The 17,327-nt window shown below is 35.9% G+C and overlaps 1 protein-coding gene across 2 annotated transcripts in view; it reads left to right on the plus strand.

Annotated features, from left to right (window-relative positions):
- PGR (progesterone receptor) overlaps positions 1-17,327 on the plus strand; it is a 100,274-nt gene that overhangs the window by 24,391 nt on the left and 58,556 nt on the right. For both annotated transcript variants that reach the window (XM_065883305.1, XM_065883306.1), the window contains exon 3: positions 12,754-12,870. In XM_065883305.1, the coding sequence (XP_065739377.1) occupies positions 12,754-12,870 (117 nt within the window). The remainder of the gene's footprint in view (positions 1-12,753; positions 12,871-17,327) is intronic.

Genomic DNA, 17,327 nt, shown 5'->3' on the forward strand with positions numbered 1-17,327 from the left:
GAACAATGATAAATTCAGGATTACTATACTCAAGAGAAAAAATAAACTAAAAATATGAGGGAAAGAAGCATTTACATGTGTGTAAAGAGTCATAATCTTGCATCAGAGTAGTATGGTGATTTAAACAACCTTGTTGACATAGAGTTTTGTGATTTTTTTCATATTTTTTATTGATATATAGATGTCTTAAACACCTCCTTTCTCAGTAGTATGTGAAATTTTCTTAAGGTCAAATAATTGTGTGGCTTTTTAAAATTTTGTATGTAATCCCTTACCTCCCCTAAATGCCTACAGGTTTTCTAAATAGATAAGTAAAAGTACCAGGTGTAACTAATTGGATGCTGCATACAATTTAGTGTTTTACAACTTTAAAGATAAGTGGATAATTAGAGAGTTCAGAACAGATCTGGAGGCATCATTTTGTTTATAAAGAGAGCAGTAGAACTAGCCTCAGGAAGAATGGATGAGAAGCTGATACATAGAAAGAATTTAAATTTAAAGTGATGAAGAGAAGAAAGAAGAGGAAACAATTTTGAATAGTAGCATTGAGGCCTTTAAAAAAATTAAATATTGGAATGTCACTTGGTAAGATTCTATAAACTATTTAGTTCCTTTTTCAGATTATATCCAGAATCTGATCTGTTATCACCACCTCCACTGACCACTTGGTTACAAGCCACAGTTATTCTCCTTTGGATTTATTTCAACAGCCTCTTAACTGGTCTCCTTTCTACTCTTGTCCTTGTAGAGTCTATATTCAACCTAGAAGCCAAAGTGATACTGTTAAAATTTAAGCCAGATCATGTAAGTCCTCTACTCAAAACTCTGCAATGGCACTATATTTCTTTCAGAGAAAAAACAAAGTTCTTACAGTGGTCTCCAAGGCTCTACAGGATCTGAGTCCCGTTGCACTCTGACCTTCCTCTCCACTACGATTCTCGCTAACTGGGGCAGCTCTAACCTTACCAGTTTCTTCAGACGATCCAAGCCAACTCTCAGGATGTTGGCAATTGGTTCTTTCCATTCTAATTTCATTTCTTGACACTCTTCACTCATCCAACTCATTCTAACTTCCAGCTTCAGTGAACGTCCTGGAACAAACTTTGGTGACTTACACTCTCTCATTTAACAGTCACATTCCTCCATTAGAGTGTTTCAAGTTGTTTAACACCTCTATCAGTAATACATAGATTTAATTTTAGGAAAACGCTTATTTAAAATTGATCTGCTAAAAGAAACAGAAGAAAAATTTGGGTAATAATCTGCTTTCAGTTATTAAGACAAAAGATGACAGTGTCTGCAAAACAAGAGTGAATTTCATAGGAAAGAACTAGATGAGGTGGAAATGTAGCTGGATGAGATAAGAAAATGCCACAGTAAGATCCAGAAATGTAATAGCAGATTTAAACTCTGTATCGGAATCCATAAAGAGCAGAAAATAAAATCAGTTATGTAGAGTTCATATTTAAAGAGTTATTTCACAATGAAGGAAAAACAGCAAATTGGTGAAAATTTCAACCTGTGATTTATTGTTTTGACTATGTAGTACTCTGTGTGCTCTTTTATCTAATTTAGCTCATTTGATCCATATAACAGCCTTTTATAGTGTTTATTTCCATTTTATAGGTGGGAAAACTAAGATAATTTTCTCAAGATGTAGCTAGTGATGGAACTAGAATTTGAGTGGAAGTCTATTTGACTATAAGGCATATGGTCTTATCACTGTGTTGTTGAATAACAGATATTATGAATAGAGAGCAGATATCCAACCTATAAATAATCAGTGTTTCTGAAAAATAAACTAAAAAACAAGTTAAACAAAATTATTAACTGATTATGAAAAGTAGGCTCCTGGGATCTTATCATCATCACCTAGAATAATGCCAAGACATGGAAGATATTCAATAAGTATTTGTCTACTGAACTATCATAATTACTACCTATTAAGCATTTATTCTAATTTGTCGTAGTGGTACGTGTTAACACGTTATTTTATTCAACTCTCAGATAGCTTTTTATCTATTATATTATAGATGTGGAAAATGAAGCACCAAGAAGTTAAATGAATTATTCAAGGATTTATAGTTAATAGGTGACGGAACTTGGATGACAGAAGTAGATTAAATAGTTAAATAAAAATTTTACTCTGTACCTCAAAATAGCTCACTCTGCCCCAAACAGATATAATGTAAAAAGCTCTACCTTTGCATATATTGAACAAGTTTTTCATTTTACATAGAAAAAATACAGGCTCCATGAGTTTAAACAAGAAAAAAAATAACTGGTTAACTACCAGGAAATAAAAATTGGGCTGACGTTAGACTTCCTGTTTGAAGCACTAAATTCTGGGATATTGCCATCAAGCTGATTTGCTATTCTTGGGTGAAGGCAACATACATTCTCACATATATGAAATTGGATTCCTGAGGTGCCCTCTGGTTCAGGATGAAGCTTAGCAACACTCTTGTTTAAGAGATAGGAGGTGCCTTTCTCTGGCCCTTGCTACATGCCAGGGTGATGTAACTCTCCAGAGCAGCCCTTGCAAGTGCCACGCTCATGTCTGGTGCCCAGTACAGGTGTCTCTGTTCTCAAAGAACATATTCTGTGCCCTCTTTGTTTGCACCCTGAGCCTCATATATCTACTCTATCTTTAGGTATTTCCATGTATCTTACTAACCATTTCCCCTTGGGAAAATTAAATACCTGTGTCATGTCTATTTTATTTATAAGGATTACATGAAATAAACCAGTTAAGTTCCTAGTATACTTACCCATAGTGTGGGTCGATAAAATTTTGTCTCGGGCTTCCCTGGTGGCGCAGTGGTTGAGAGTCTGCCTGCTGATTCAGGGGACACAGGTTCATGCCCCGGTCCGGGAAGATCCCACATACCGCGGAGCGGCTAGGCTCGTGAGCCATGGCCACTGAGCCTGTGCGTCCGGAGCCACAACAGCGGCTTCCCCAATGGGAGAGGCCACAACTGTGAGAGGCCCGCATACAGCAAAAGAAAAAAAAAAAAAATTTGTCTCCTTCCTTCTCCCCCTCCCCCCACACCTTTTTTCTTCACTTTACTCAAGAACCCTTGAATCTTACATTTCAGATACTTTAAAACTTACTGGTTCATGATCGTCCAGCTTTTTTCACACTCTGCCAGATATTCCTCTTCACTCTGGTTTTATATGAGCAGCCCCTGTTTGGCTAATTGGAAAAACTAGTCCAAACCTTTATCTCATTCTGTATGGGTATTCAGAATACTTTGCTTCTAGAAAATTCGAAAGAATACTGGTAAATGAATATCTGTACTCAACTATTTGCAAGTAAGTTGCAGACATAGTATTTCACCTCTCAAGATTTCAAAAATGTGTTCCCAAGGACAATAACATTATAACCACAATATTATTATCACACCACAAAGTTTAACATTGGTATAATAATTTTATCTAATATATAGCTAGTATGCAAATTTTCCCAATTGTTCCGAAAATGTCCCATATAGATTGATTTTTCATGCAGGATCCAATCAAAAACTATGTATTTCATTAAGTCTTTAATCTAAAATGATCTTCCACCTTTTTTTTCTTTTTCAGGACTTTAACATTTTTAAGGAGTCCAGGCCAGCTGTTGTAGAAATTCTCACAGTCTGGATTTGTCTGATTTTTTTTCCACATGATTAGATTCAGATTAAATATTTTGAGAAGAATCATACATAGGCCAGTGGTTCTCAAGCACTCTGGTCTCATAATCTTTTTACATGCTTAAAAATTATGAAGAACCCAAAGAGTTTTTGTTATGTGGATTATATCTATCAATATTTGTCATATTAGAATTAAAACTGATAATTTTAAAAACATTTTTTATTAACTCACTTAAAAAATAGCAAACCCATGAGATGTTAATTTTCCAAACCAAAAAAATTTAATGACAACAGTGACATTGTTTTACATTTTTAAAAGTCATTTTAATGTCTGCCTTAATAGAATGCAGCTGTGTCTCATACCTTTGTCTACATTTAATCTGTTGCAATATGTTGTTTTGGTTGAAGCATATAAAGAAAACATGGCATCACACAGATATGTAGTGGGAAAATAGAGTTTTTTAACGGTCTTTTCATACTTCACAGGTGGTGGTCATTTCCTTAGAGATTGCAAAAGGGTTATATTCTACTTCTATTATTCCTTCTAATTTTATGAGCTATAAAATCTTTTTATTATTTCTCTCTTCCAAAGGCAATTTAGTAATCTTAAAATTTATACTGGAAGACCTATTAGTTGCTTAATTATTTCTTTTTAATTATCAATTTTCAAAGTAATGAGTTTATGCCCTAGCAACCTCCAGTAGTTTCCAGTGAGTTCATTTTGTACTCATGGCTTTTTATATAGTCAATGTGCTTTAATCACTTAAACTATATATAGTCAATGTATTTTAATCACTTAAACTATATTCTTTTTGATGTAGAAATTGTCTTATCTTTGGTCAATGTGGCTTTGACACATTTCATTAACTCTCAATAATGTGAAACTCTGTCACAACAAAGTATCCCAGTCCTGCATCAGCCACTTCTCCAAGGAGCCCTGGTTGCTTTCAGATGAAAATGATATTAGACTTGACGATCAGTCTGGATCCTAGTGTTTATTGCGGCTATGGTTGTTTTTGCTTCTGGGCATTTTCAGTGGACAGACCTAGAAAATACGTCTTTTTGAAAAAGCAGGGCGATCATGAGTTAACACCAAGATATCTCAAGCTTGGCACTGTTACTATTTTGGGCCAGTTAATTCTTTATTGTGGGGATTGTCCTGTGCATTGTAGGATGTTTAGCAACGTCCCTGGCCTCTCCTCAGTAGCACATAACCCCTCAGTTGTGTAAAACAAAAGTGTCCCCAGGCATTGTGAAATGTCCCAGAGTGGAGGTGGGGAATGGAGGCAAAATTGCCTCTGGTTGAGAACCACTGGTTTACACTCACATTTCTAGTAACATTAAAATAGTTCCCTGATTGTTTTATACACACACACACACATATTTTTTTTTTCAAAGTACCAATATTAGCATGACCTTTATTCTTCCATCCTCTGCATGAAATCTTAGTCCAATCATATAGTTTTTAATCAGAACAATCTTATCTCAGGATCAAAATGTGCAGGCCAGCAATACAGTAAAAATTACAAACTCTCATCTAATTTAGGATTTCTCCTTTGCCCCAGCTCAGCACTGCTTGGGGCCCGGGGCCTGAAGCCTGCAGGGAAGAAAGAACAAGATCACCTCCTTCTCACCCTGCTCACACTCATTAAAACCGATTAGCAGCTGATTTTGACCTTTTCAGGTCTAAGGCATGGGAAGAGGGGTTGAAGGGAAAGGCACAGTTGTACACGGCAGGTACATACATGACTGTCACTGGAGTTCTCTGTTTGGTAGATGATTGTAGTTGACTCTTATTCTGGCAAGATACTTTGGTAGGATTCTTGGGGATATTTCACTGGGAAGCCCCAACTGTAATCCTGCAATGCAGGTGACGCCTCTTTTCTTTTCTGGACTCCTTAGCCTCTGGACTTCCAGTGGTCAGCCCTATACAGACTCCCTCTGTTGGACCACAATGCCTTCTAGGCTATTCTCATAGGTGGAACCATTTTAAAAAAGAAAGAAGGAAATTTTTTATTGACATAAATAGCTTCAGAAGAGTGCTCAAATTAAAGGTGTAGATCTTAATGAATTATCACTAAGCAAACCATGGAAACCTTGTTACCATAACCCAGGTCAAAAAATTTTTTAAATCATTAGCTTTCCAAAAGTCCCATTGCACCCCTTCTAATCACTCCCTAAAAGTAACTGGCTTCTAACATCATAGATAGTTTTAACTGTTTTGGAACTTTATATTAATGGAGTCGTACATTTTCCTGCGTCTAGTTCTTTCATGTAACATTATACTCATGGAGTCCATTCACATTTTTGCATGGGCTAGACATTCATTCTCATTACTGTATGATGCATTCATTGAATGAACAAAATAGAGTTTGTTTATACTTTATGCTGTAGATGATCATTTGGGTTGTTTTCAATTTGGGACTATTTATGAACACAGTTTCTATAAAGTTTCTTGTACAATTTTTTTTTCATATGTGCATACCTATCCTTACAAGGTAAGTTTTGTATGTGCCTCTCTGATGATCCTGGGGATTTCACTGGTCCTGGACCAGTATTTGTTCCGTGGCGCAGGTTTATACACCGTGTGGTAGTGAAAATCATCTACCGTAAAGACCAAGATTTTTGTTTGTTTGTTGTTTTTAGTCGTGGATAATAACTCCTATCCCAACTCAAAGTTTCGGACAGATTCCTGGCTTCGATGAAATATTCTTTAAAAATATTTTAAAAATATTCTTGATAGTGTTTTTGATCACTATTTTCATGAATAAGACAGCCTTTAGAGAGTCTCCATTTTGTGCAAACTTCAGTTCCTGCCCCTTTCTCCCATTAAGCCTGATGTCACATATCTCAAACCTTCATGGGCTTCAAACCCCAGCTCTTGGCTCCTAGATCCTATATCTGCATCTGAAATGTTTTTGCATTACTGCAAAGTTCACTCAAGTTTACCCCTCTGGCTTTCATATCTTTCATTTTTCTGACTTATGAAATTCCCTTCCTTCCTTCCTTCCTTCCTCCCTCCCTCCCTTCCTTCCTTTGCTCTTCCTTGACTGTAATTTGACAACATGCTTCTACCATAGTTTATCCACTATTTGTGTATTTGTGGTGGAAAGAGTGTTCCCGTTTGCACTAGCTTATATTACCTCAAGCCCAAATTTTGGTGGATTATATCATACATTTTCTTCTTTGCTCCTTTATCTGTTGAACATATACTCATTTCTCCTGTCATTTTGCTACATATTTCCCTGTCCTTTTCATAAAAGCCATGAAAAATTGTGACTTCTCTCAAACTAAATTGAAATGTGTTCACTTGTGCTCGGAGAGGCAACACAAATACTATAGATTTCTTATTTTAAAGGTAAATCTCTTTCTAGCTTATAATAAAGAGATTCATTTCAATTAAAATGAAATTTTATTTGTCCTGTACCTAAAATTTTTATACATCACTAGACAAATAAAATGATCATATTTTAATAGTGCTAATCATTTAATAGTGCTTTTATTTTCACAGAATATGATTTTTTAAATAACAGTAACACAGTTATATTAAAATGTTAAATATAGAGACCAATTAGAAACAGTATATAAATATAACCATTCAATAATCCCTATTTTACATTGTTAAACATATGTTTTTCAGAGATAGTTTAAAATATTTATGTTTTTGAAAAGTTAGATATTAAAAATAAGCTTGTTAAAGGCTCTACATGTAACTTATTATTTACTGGTATAAAAAGGCAAGGAATTTACTGAAATAAAAGGCATTCTGTAATAAAAATAAATGTTGAAAGGTGGTAAATAAAAATCTGGAGCAAGTGATTTTTATGACAATAAATGAAATATTATTATAGATCTTATATTGTTGATTAGAAATATATTTATGACTGTTGGTGAATAATGCATATAATTAGGTTTACATGTATTCAACAAACATTTACCAAACTCTTACTAGACACAAGGATCTAAAGACCTAGTTTCTAAGGCACACAGCATTTATAAGAGGAAGATATGGAAGGTGCAGTTGCACAACAGAAGAAAATCCACACCTTTCTAGGATCAGTCAGTTAAGACCAGAATTGAAAGATGAGTAAGAGTTTGCCAAGCAGATAAATTTGGAAAAGCGGGGAGAGTCATAGAGACATTAGAGAGTTTGGGGAAATACAATGATGTTGTACAATGTAGTACAACTGGAGCATAAAGAAAATAAGAGAGTAAGTAAGTAAAAAGAAAAGACATAGTAGTTAGTACTCACCTTTCACTTTTCCCACCATAAAGGAGGTAAGAGGTTTTCCAAGGAGAAAGAGACTTCAGGTAATAATTCTCTGGTTTTCAACAGGGGCAAATGCTGTATATATTAAGAGGGAGATATAGACAGTATCTCTTATTTGGGTAAACTCTCCTATTTTTGATCATTATGCCCCTCTTTCTGTTTGTGGTGACCCATAGCTTATAAATACTCCTGAATGTCTTGTAACTCCTGAGGGTGACGGTGTAGGTAGACTGCAAGGACGTTAGAAAGTAGAATGCATAGAGTGGTTTAATACAGTAACTTTTTATAGACTCATTGTATAGTGACAATGTTATGTTGGACTCTGGAGCAGTAGCAATATGCAATTTGAACCATCAATCTGTGACTTAACGAGAAATCAGCAAGTGGATCTGGACGTGGATGTGTTTTTCGAAGCCAGGATATAAATTTGGGACTACTGTCTGAAGAAAAGTGGTAGCAACAGACGTTATGTTGGATTTGCACCCACCAGAGTTTAGTATTTTGCAGACTTCCCAGATAATTTTGTAACAGAGCCAATGCTTTTAGGTGTGAACTTTCTTCATCTGCATATACAGCCAGGTACTTGGTGGATTGACACATGTAATGGAGTGGTCCTTTCTATATCCCTTGCCTTCTTGGTGGCTCTGAGTCCAGGCCAAGTGTTGGGGTAGGAGGCAAGCCTGGGCCCCATGCCAGCTTATTTTAGTCATCTCTAGTTGGGATTGGCTGGCTGCAACATTTCTTAAGCCAAAAGATCTCTTAGAGAAGATTAACCTCTAACTATACCCCCTATATTTGCTTGCATGATGCTGTAGCTGCTTTGCAGTGTTGACAGCCCAAAATTAGTGTTAAACGTAACCATAGCCTAGAGTGGACTGAGCTTCCAGATTTCATTGTCATTCCATTCTTTATATAAATCTATGTTGATATGAGTCATGCCAATTCCTCAAGGTAGTTAGTGACTTCATGCCGGTAGCTTTAATTACCAGAGATATTCCTTCCCATCAAACATGCAATCTTGAAATGCTTATCGGTTTTGCCCCCAAGAGTTATAAGGATTGCATTCTATTTGGTAACTATAATTTCTTTACTTATACTTAAATATATATTTCAACTTATTTAGAACTTGTTATCAATCCTTTCACACCAGACTTCTTCTCTCATGCATTCTCAATTGTAACTCATCGATTGTTGGATAGGTTACATCTTTAGGAATCTCTTTAGGAAGAGTAGTATATCAGGGCCTTATTTCCTGATTTTACGCATATTTGAGAATGTCTTTCAATTGCCTTTAAAAGTGAAAAACTTGGCTAGGTACAAAATTCTTGGGTCATATCTAGAACAGATCTACCTGTATTTGGCATTTAGGGATGTGATAATAATCATAATTGTAGTAGACAGTCATTAAGTACTTGCTATATACCAGACTATCCTAAGCTCTTACATGAGCTCATTTAGTCCTTAAATGTGGCCCAAGGTACTAACATTATCTTCCTTTTACTTGCCATAGGTCACCCAGCTAATAAGTAGTGAGGTTGAATTTCGAACTTAAGCAGTATTGCTCCAAAGTTCATACCCTTAACTTCCTATACAACCTCTTGGGTTAATTAAGCTAAAATGTCTAGTTATATGACCTTAAGCATGTTACTTATCTGTGCCTCAGTTAATTTTATAAAATGGGAGTAATAATACCTCCCAAGGTTGCTGTGATGATTAAATGAGTTAATATATGCAAATAGCTTGTAACAGTGCCTAGCACATAGTAAGTGCTTAGTAATTGTCTGTTGTTATTATTATTATTATCCTACAGATTGTAGGTTTCAGATATGAGCTTTTTGCGGTACGCGGGCCTCTCACTGCTGTGGCCTCTCCCGTCGCGGAGCACAGGCTCCGGACGCGCAGGCCCAGCGGTCATGGCTCACGGACCCAGCCGCTCCGCGGCACGTGGGATCCTCCCGGACCGGGGCACGAACCCGCACCCCTTGCATCACAGGCGGGCTCCCAACCACTGCGCCACCAGGGAAGCCCCAGATGTGAGCTTTGAACAAGCAATCTGACTTCAGTAACTGCTCTTCAGCACTGCAGTATACGCAGTTAAGATGGCGTTTCAATTAAGTGGGGAAAAGGGGTTATTCAAAAAACAGCGTTGGGACATACTCAGTAAACAATAAGTATTTGTTGAATTAATGAGGATTTTGTAAAAGTGCATATATATTTACTTAACAAATATTATCAAATAGATGTTAAATACCTTCTAGGTCTGTATAGACAGACTGGAAGAAAACACGAAAATGAAAATAGTTGCATGATAATGAGATTGTAGATGATTTTCTGTTTTGAATTTCCTACAAAATTTCTCTGATGATACCATTTATGAAATGAACAATTTGACCAGATAATCACTAAATTCTTGTTCATATATTTTAAGTTTGAGGTATCTACAGAGAGGTAGTTGGAAGGTCAGAGCTCAGGATGAGATTTTGGAGCCATGCAGAGATGATGAGACTACCCACCTAGTGTGTACAGTGGAATACAACATATAAGGAATAGGCGAAGGAAGAGGGATCAGCAGTGGGAACTTAAACTGAACTGTTGTAAAGAAGATGAAAAGTCAGAAGAGACATGCTTCAAATAAAATGGGGGACAGGTGTGGAGAGAAATCACCCATGGCAAATTGTACAGAAAGTCAAGGAAGAATTCACTGTATTTAGGAATGAAGAAATCTTTGACGACGTTACTCCACTTTATAAGAACAGTGAACGTATAAGCCAAATTACAGTATGCTGAGGAGTAAAGGAAATTGAATAAAGACTGTAAATATAGATGACTTTTTCAACACCTTAGATGACAAAGAAAGGGATGAAATCAAGGAGACTTTAGTGAGACAGTTTTTTTTTCCTTGATGCTGGAATTTTTGAAATGGAAAAACTTGAGGAGAAAGGAGGACATCATTGGAGGGGCAGAGAATAAAGATTTTAGGAGAGAAAGGGGGAAATGGATGGTGAAGATTTGAAAGCAGGTAGGAAGGAATGGTTTCAGGAACAGACTGAGTGCCCTCTAATGGGGACTCTTTGAAACACTGAAAGGGGTACTGTTGTAAATCATTTAAGAAACAGAAATGAGAAAACTCAGCAGCATTGCAGCTGCTGATGGTTCAGGATTTGTTTCTGGATATTCATGACAGAGGAGTAGAGAGTAGAACAGCCTCCCTTCAAACAACAATTACATCTCTGACACTGTTTAAGTTTGTTCTCTGGGTAGCATGGAAAATCTTGCTTTCTATTGTCTGTTCTCTCTTCTTGTGAGAGATCAGTGTAGAGTCTAGATAAATGATGATAGATCAATAGATAGATAGATAAACTTACACACACTTTTACTTCCACACTCACTCCTGCAGCCTGCAAATATAACATGTGGAAAAAAATTAAACCATAGTTAGATCGGAAAGTAGCATGCAGTACATTCTGCTCATCTAGTGGGCATGGATGTGAAGCTTCATAACTGCCCTTTATCAGGAGGAAAGCTCCATGCCCAGGACTCCTAAACAAGAGAATGAATACTAGTATGTGAGAGTACATGAATATAAGTTTGTGGAGGAATACATTTTTAAGAAAAGACTATCTGTTCTTATCCAAAAATACCCCAGGTCAAGAACCATTTTGTTATTAGCTATCCCATAGACATGGCCTTTTTGCCATTCGCCATTGGAGCATAACCTTTTCCCTGCTCAGTTAAGCACACATTTAAGGTACCTCTGTGTTCCTGTATTACAAACTTTGGCCAAAAGAGTGGATCTGATTTTAATGTAGACTAATATAAAATACTATAGGAAAATTCCATAATTTTTAAAATTATTTTTTTATGTTTAAGTATGCTGATGATATTAAAAGTCTCACAGTCTGTTTCATAGGAATTTTTTGGAAAATAAGAAGTGCCAAAGCAGTAAATTTTCTAGTTAATAAATATTTACATGTTTAAGCTGAAAATTTTTTTTTCATTTTTGTTTAATCTAAGTAAGTTAGATTGCTCCATGCCTTATTAAATATAACATATTTTTGGTTTAAATAATCATCATCGTTGAATATTAAATTCTTATTCCAGACTTTTGGAAGGGTATACGTGGTTTCCCCTACACAAAATGACCCCAGGATCACGTTTTACCCTTATTTTTTTATAATTCTTCTGTCCTCTGCTTAATTGAATTCTTCTCATTGTTTTAAATTTTTCTCCCTTTGTCATTATTTCTATTAATCTGTTTTTTAATTTGTAGCCAAAATAAACCAGACAATAAAGTCAGTACAGTTAATGACATTTTTTTTACATGCTCTTCAAATTCATGAGATCCTTTAAGAGTGAGCTAGCTCCAGGATTTTAAGAATTAAACACATAGGTTTTATAAAAAGCCTATTACAGAGACTTCTTTAATTGTCTGTATCTGTTTTCTTGAAGGTTTATATGTCAAAAAGAAAAGGTTTTACTAGAACTTGCCTATCTTAACACACTAATGCTTATCAGCCACATATAGCTAATCTTTAAATAACAATGATCTAAGAGCATTCTGATGCTGACGCCATTAGTAAGATGCACAGAAATTTTTTACAAACTATTTTTAAAGGAGTCCTAGAATTGGTTTCCTAGCTGTGTTTCCCCTCATTTAGGCTCCTGAAGGCATGGGTAAAATATTAAGCAAGTTTGGAGCATTACCAGCATTCAGCTATGCAAGCAAGAGGCTGGCTGAGACAGTCATGCACTTGCTAATGTGCACCTCTCCTCTTTTTCAGTTGTCACTGCATAAACTTTCCGGTGGTCTTTAGATATTATAAAAATAATTTTTACTTTTTTGTTTTTTAGGGCAGCATAACTACTTATGTGCTGGAAGAAACGACTGCATTGTTGATAAAATCCGCAGAAAAAACTGCCCAGCATGTCGCCTTAGAAAGTGCTGTCAGGCTGGCATGGTTCTTGGAGGTAATGATGATGTTTTCATCAATAACGTACTGTCTGATATTTACATTATAAGACGGTGGGTCAGAAAATCTTAGTTTTCTTATTTCTGTCTTGATTATTGGTGTCTGGATGAAGCAATCAATACCATCTCATTAATGCTGTGGATTTCCAGCATGTTGAAGTTTGTTATAGAGAAGTAGTAAACCTCCATTTGTCTGTATTGCTTATAAGAAGATGTTATGGGATGTTCACCAGCCTCTCACTAAGTGACATGGTTGGAGTTTAGGCTCTGCTACTCACTGCCTATGCAGTCTTGAGTAAGTCACCAACCCTTTCTGAGCATCAGTCTCTTTGTCTATAAAATGAGAATAATGAAGTCCCTTCCAGCTCAAAAACTGACTCCATGAATTGGTTAAGTACATTAATCTCCATCCCTTCCTCTCTCTCTCAACCCTTCCCTTTCTATTTCCCTCCCCCATTCTCTTTAAGTAACTAGACATTGCACACTTACACTTACCAGGTACTATTTTAAGTTCTGGCAGTGTTAGCAGCAAACAAAATGGACCAAATCCCTGTCTTCATGGAGCTTACACTCTGGGGGGAGGAGCAATAAATATATATGTCAAATGATGATAAGTGCTGTGGAATGTATTAAGCAGGGTCAGTTAACGGGGAGTATCAGGGAGGAGAATCACTCCTGAACCTTTACTCTGATTAATATTTTCATTTTCTTTAGTCATTTCCTAAAGCAATAATGTCTCTGAAATCCTGAGTTGGATGTTATAGTTATAATTTTCCTAACAGAGGTTTAAAAAACTCATAACTATTTAAATATATATTCAGTAGACCACCTAACACAGATCACGTACTGTAAATGGTATGTGTTACCTTCTGAGAAGGAGTGTATGAGACCAATCTGTTTTGAATGCCCACTGTGTTAAGCACCCTGCTTAGTTCTGTCTTTGCTGCCTGTGAACATGATACAGTCTAATCAGTAATAAAATAATTATCAAACAGAAGAGTAGGTGATTTAAGAGAAGTTCCAAACATTACTATGCAAGTAGAGCAAAAGAATGAATTAATTCTATCTGAGGGAGTTGGCAAAAGCTTCAGAGAGGAGGCTTTCAAAGAGTGAATAGAAACTTTATAAGTGGGAAAGGAGAAAGGTATTTACACTGAAAAACGATGCATTCATTGACGATTTTTCTGGAAAGTCAACTGTTTACTGGGAACAGCAAAAAATGAAGCTTGAAAGCTATCTTGGGCCAGCTGGGATCTGGAGTTTGAACTCTATTCTGTATGCAGTGGAACCAGTGATCTTTCTAATAAACCATCTGTGGACCATCCATGGGATAAAGCCCAGATTTCTAAATGCAGCACATGGGCCCTTTCATCACCTAGCAACTGCTCTCTCTTTTTCTAAGCCCTACTCCCACCAATCCTTGGGGAACCTGACACTCCAGTCACCAACTTTCACTGGTCTTTGCACACATTTGACTTTTTCCTTTCACCATTCTCCTTTCACTCCTTGTGAACTGTTACATATCCTTCATATTAAGTTCATGTGTCACGATTTTTGTGAAATCTTCCCATCACCCCAGTCAGTGCAGGGGCAGGGGTTTTGTGGGGACACAGTTCAAAGTAATGCTTTTCATATCTGGGGAGGTTGAAAGCCCTTGAGCCAGCCTGGATTGGACCTTGCCCTGATTGTACTTACTTCAGCATTCCTACTCTTGAAATGCAAGTTTGACCAAAGTGGAAGTCATGAGACCCAGCCACCCTACCCCAGCCCACATGAGGCACCAAGAAGTGACTCTCTTCCCATAGCTTCTTGTATACCCTCGTTATAGTACTCACCTCAATGCTTTATAACTGTTTACTGGTATCCCATTCAAGGATTTTCTCCTAATCCAAGATTGAACTGTTTGCAAGCAGGAATTTCATTTTGGTATTTTACCACCAAAGTACTTGTTTAAGAAGTGCTCACTAAAGATTTGTGACTATTATTTTGAAGTCATTTGAAGTACAGGTCTCTATACATTCTTGAACATGAAGTCCAACTGTAGTCATTTCCAGGACACAAGAAAGAGTGTTTGGAGGAGGCAAAGGGGATATGCTCTAATGTAGTGTTTTTCACTTTGAGGAAGGGTGCTAGCCCTTGAAGCAGTCTTCCATTCCATGATTGCATTTATTTTAATGGTCTTACTATTATAATGGAAAAGTGATTTAAGATGGACCAAAGTAAAAATGATGAGGTACCCAGCCACTGAGAAACTTGGGTTTGTTCAGAAGAGAAACTTGGGTTCCAGCCATCAACAAGACAGATGCTCAGTAAGAAATAGAGTAACAAGGAGAAGAGAACTTCAGAGAAGACTCAGAACTGGGATGAAAGGGGAGGATGTCCATTCCAGGGACATAATCTAAAGTAGCATCAGAGCAGGGTCAGCAGCAAGACCACAGAGCTGTTGTAATTGACTTCAGCCCCAGCCTCAGAGATTAGAAAGAGAAATAGGCAGAAATATGAGCATATAGTCCTTAATTTTCTTGTGTTCCCATCACGTTCGCAAGGTTCTCTGTTACCATCCTGTGTCTCAGTTCTCCTGAAATCTTATGGATTTTTCTCCCCTTGCATAATTTATTTCAATCAGTAAACTACCTTTTATTGCTGGTGACCATAAAGTTTATCATTCAAATCAGGATACAGCTGAGAATAAAATGGAGCATAGGAATAATTAAACTAGTATAACAGATGTAAACTGACACTGTCCCAGGCTATCTGGACCACAGGGCAAGTCCCAGGTCTTTCCAATTAGAAGATGCAGATGTGTACTGACCAAAATGAATATGTAAACTTCTGGGAATGTAGCTGAAATAATCAAGTGTTTACTTATATAATATTTCATTTATTATTTTAGTTAAACACAAATATTTTAATTACATACAAAAATCTATTGATTTTCTACTCTCACATTTTATAAACAATTTTATTCCAACTAATTTCACAAACCTTTGGCAGCAGGACCTTTCCTCCAGTAGAGCCATTTTTTAAGTCAGCTAATCATTTCCCAGAGTTCATCAGCATTTTATCCAAAATGTTTGATATGTAGCACTTCTTGAATTCATATACAGTAATAATAATATAATTGGAAATCTATCCTAAGACAAAAATACCTATTTATATAAGTTTTAATGATTGTCCTATAAGAGGTTTTTTTGGTGATTTCCCCATAAAATAAACACTTGCTGTATTATTTAATTGTGGAATATATCAAGCCTACCAAAAGATTGAATGAATAAACACCTATGTGTCCATCACTCAATTTTTAATATCAGATCATTTTTCATATTTTCTTCATTTTTGTTGTATTTTATAAGGAATAAGACATTACAGGCAATTTGAACTTCTGATTTGTCCTTCCCTAAACCCATTAAGTTCATTTCTTATTCACAAATAACCAATATGCTGAATTATTGCTCAACATATTCATACTCGTAATTCTTGTATATGAATTCTTGAGTAATGCAGTACAATATTGAATATTTCTAAACTTTATATACATGGCATTACACTGTACATGTACTTCTTCAATTTGCTTTTTCACTCCATGTTGTGTTTTTGAGATTTGTTTGTATTTGTACATGTAGCTAGGGTTACATTTTAACTTCTCTATGATACTTCATTTTACAAACATTCCGTGGTGCTTTTCACTTTCTTCTATTAATGGATATTTATTTCTAATTTTTCATAATTATAAAATATGCAGCAATAAGCATTCTTTTACCTGTATCTTTATGCATATATTTGAGAAGTTCTCTAGGTCGTATATCTAGAAAGGAATTAAGTCTGGTTCACTAAGATATTATGTACCTTCAAACTTACTAAATGTTACCTAATCACCAAATTACCCTCTGGAGTCTTTGCTTCCACCAATGTTTGAGAGTTCTTGTTATTATGCATCCTTACCTGTACTTGGTATTTTCAGACTTTAAAATTTTTCTAATTCGATGGTCATAAAATTGGTGTCCAATTTCAATTTAATTTTTGTTTCCTGGATTAGTGGTGAAGGCAAATATTGCTATCTTTATTGGCCATTTATATTTCCTGTTCCATGAATTAGCTGTTCATATTTATTGGCCATTTTTCAGCTGGATTGTTTATCTTTTTTCTTATTGATCCATACAACTTACCTCTATACTCTCTACTAGTCCTTTGCAATCTATGTCTTAAATTTTTGCCTTATTTATGATGTCTTTTTTCTAATTTTTATATAATCACGTATCAGTATTCTCCCTTTATATCTCTTAACCCTGAAATCATACAGATAATCTACTAAAAATCATCTAAAATCTTATAAGTCTGTTTTTCACACTTATGTCCTTAACCTACCTACAAGTATCTTCTTAGGTAGGGAGGCAAGAATAAAACCTTATTTTCTATATGGATAACCAGTTGCCAGAGCACATTTATTGACACATGG

Source organism: Phocoena phocoena, chromosome 8, assembly GCF_963924675.1.
Source record: "Phocoena phocoena chromosome 8, mPhoPho1.1, whole genome shotgun sequence".
NCBI lineage: Eukaryota > Metazoa > Chordata > Mammalia > Artiodactyla > Phocoenidae > Phocoena > Phocoena phocoena.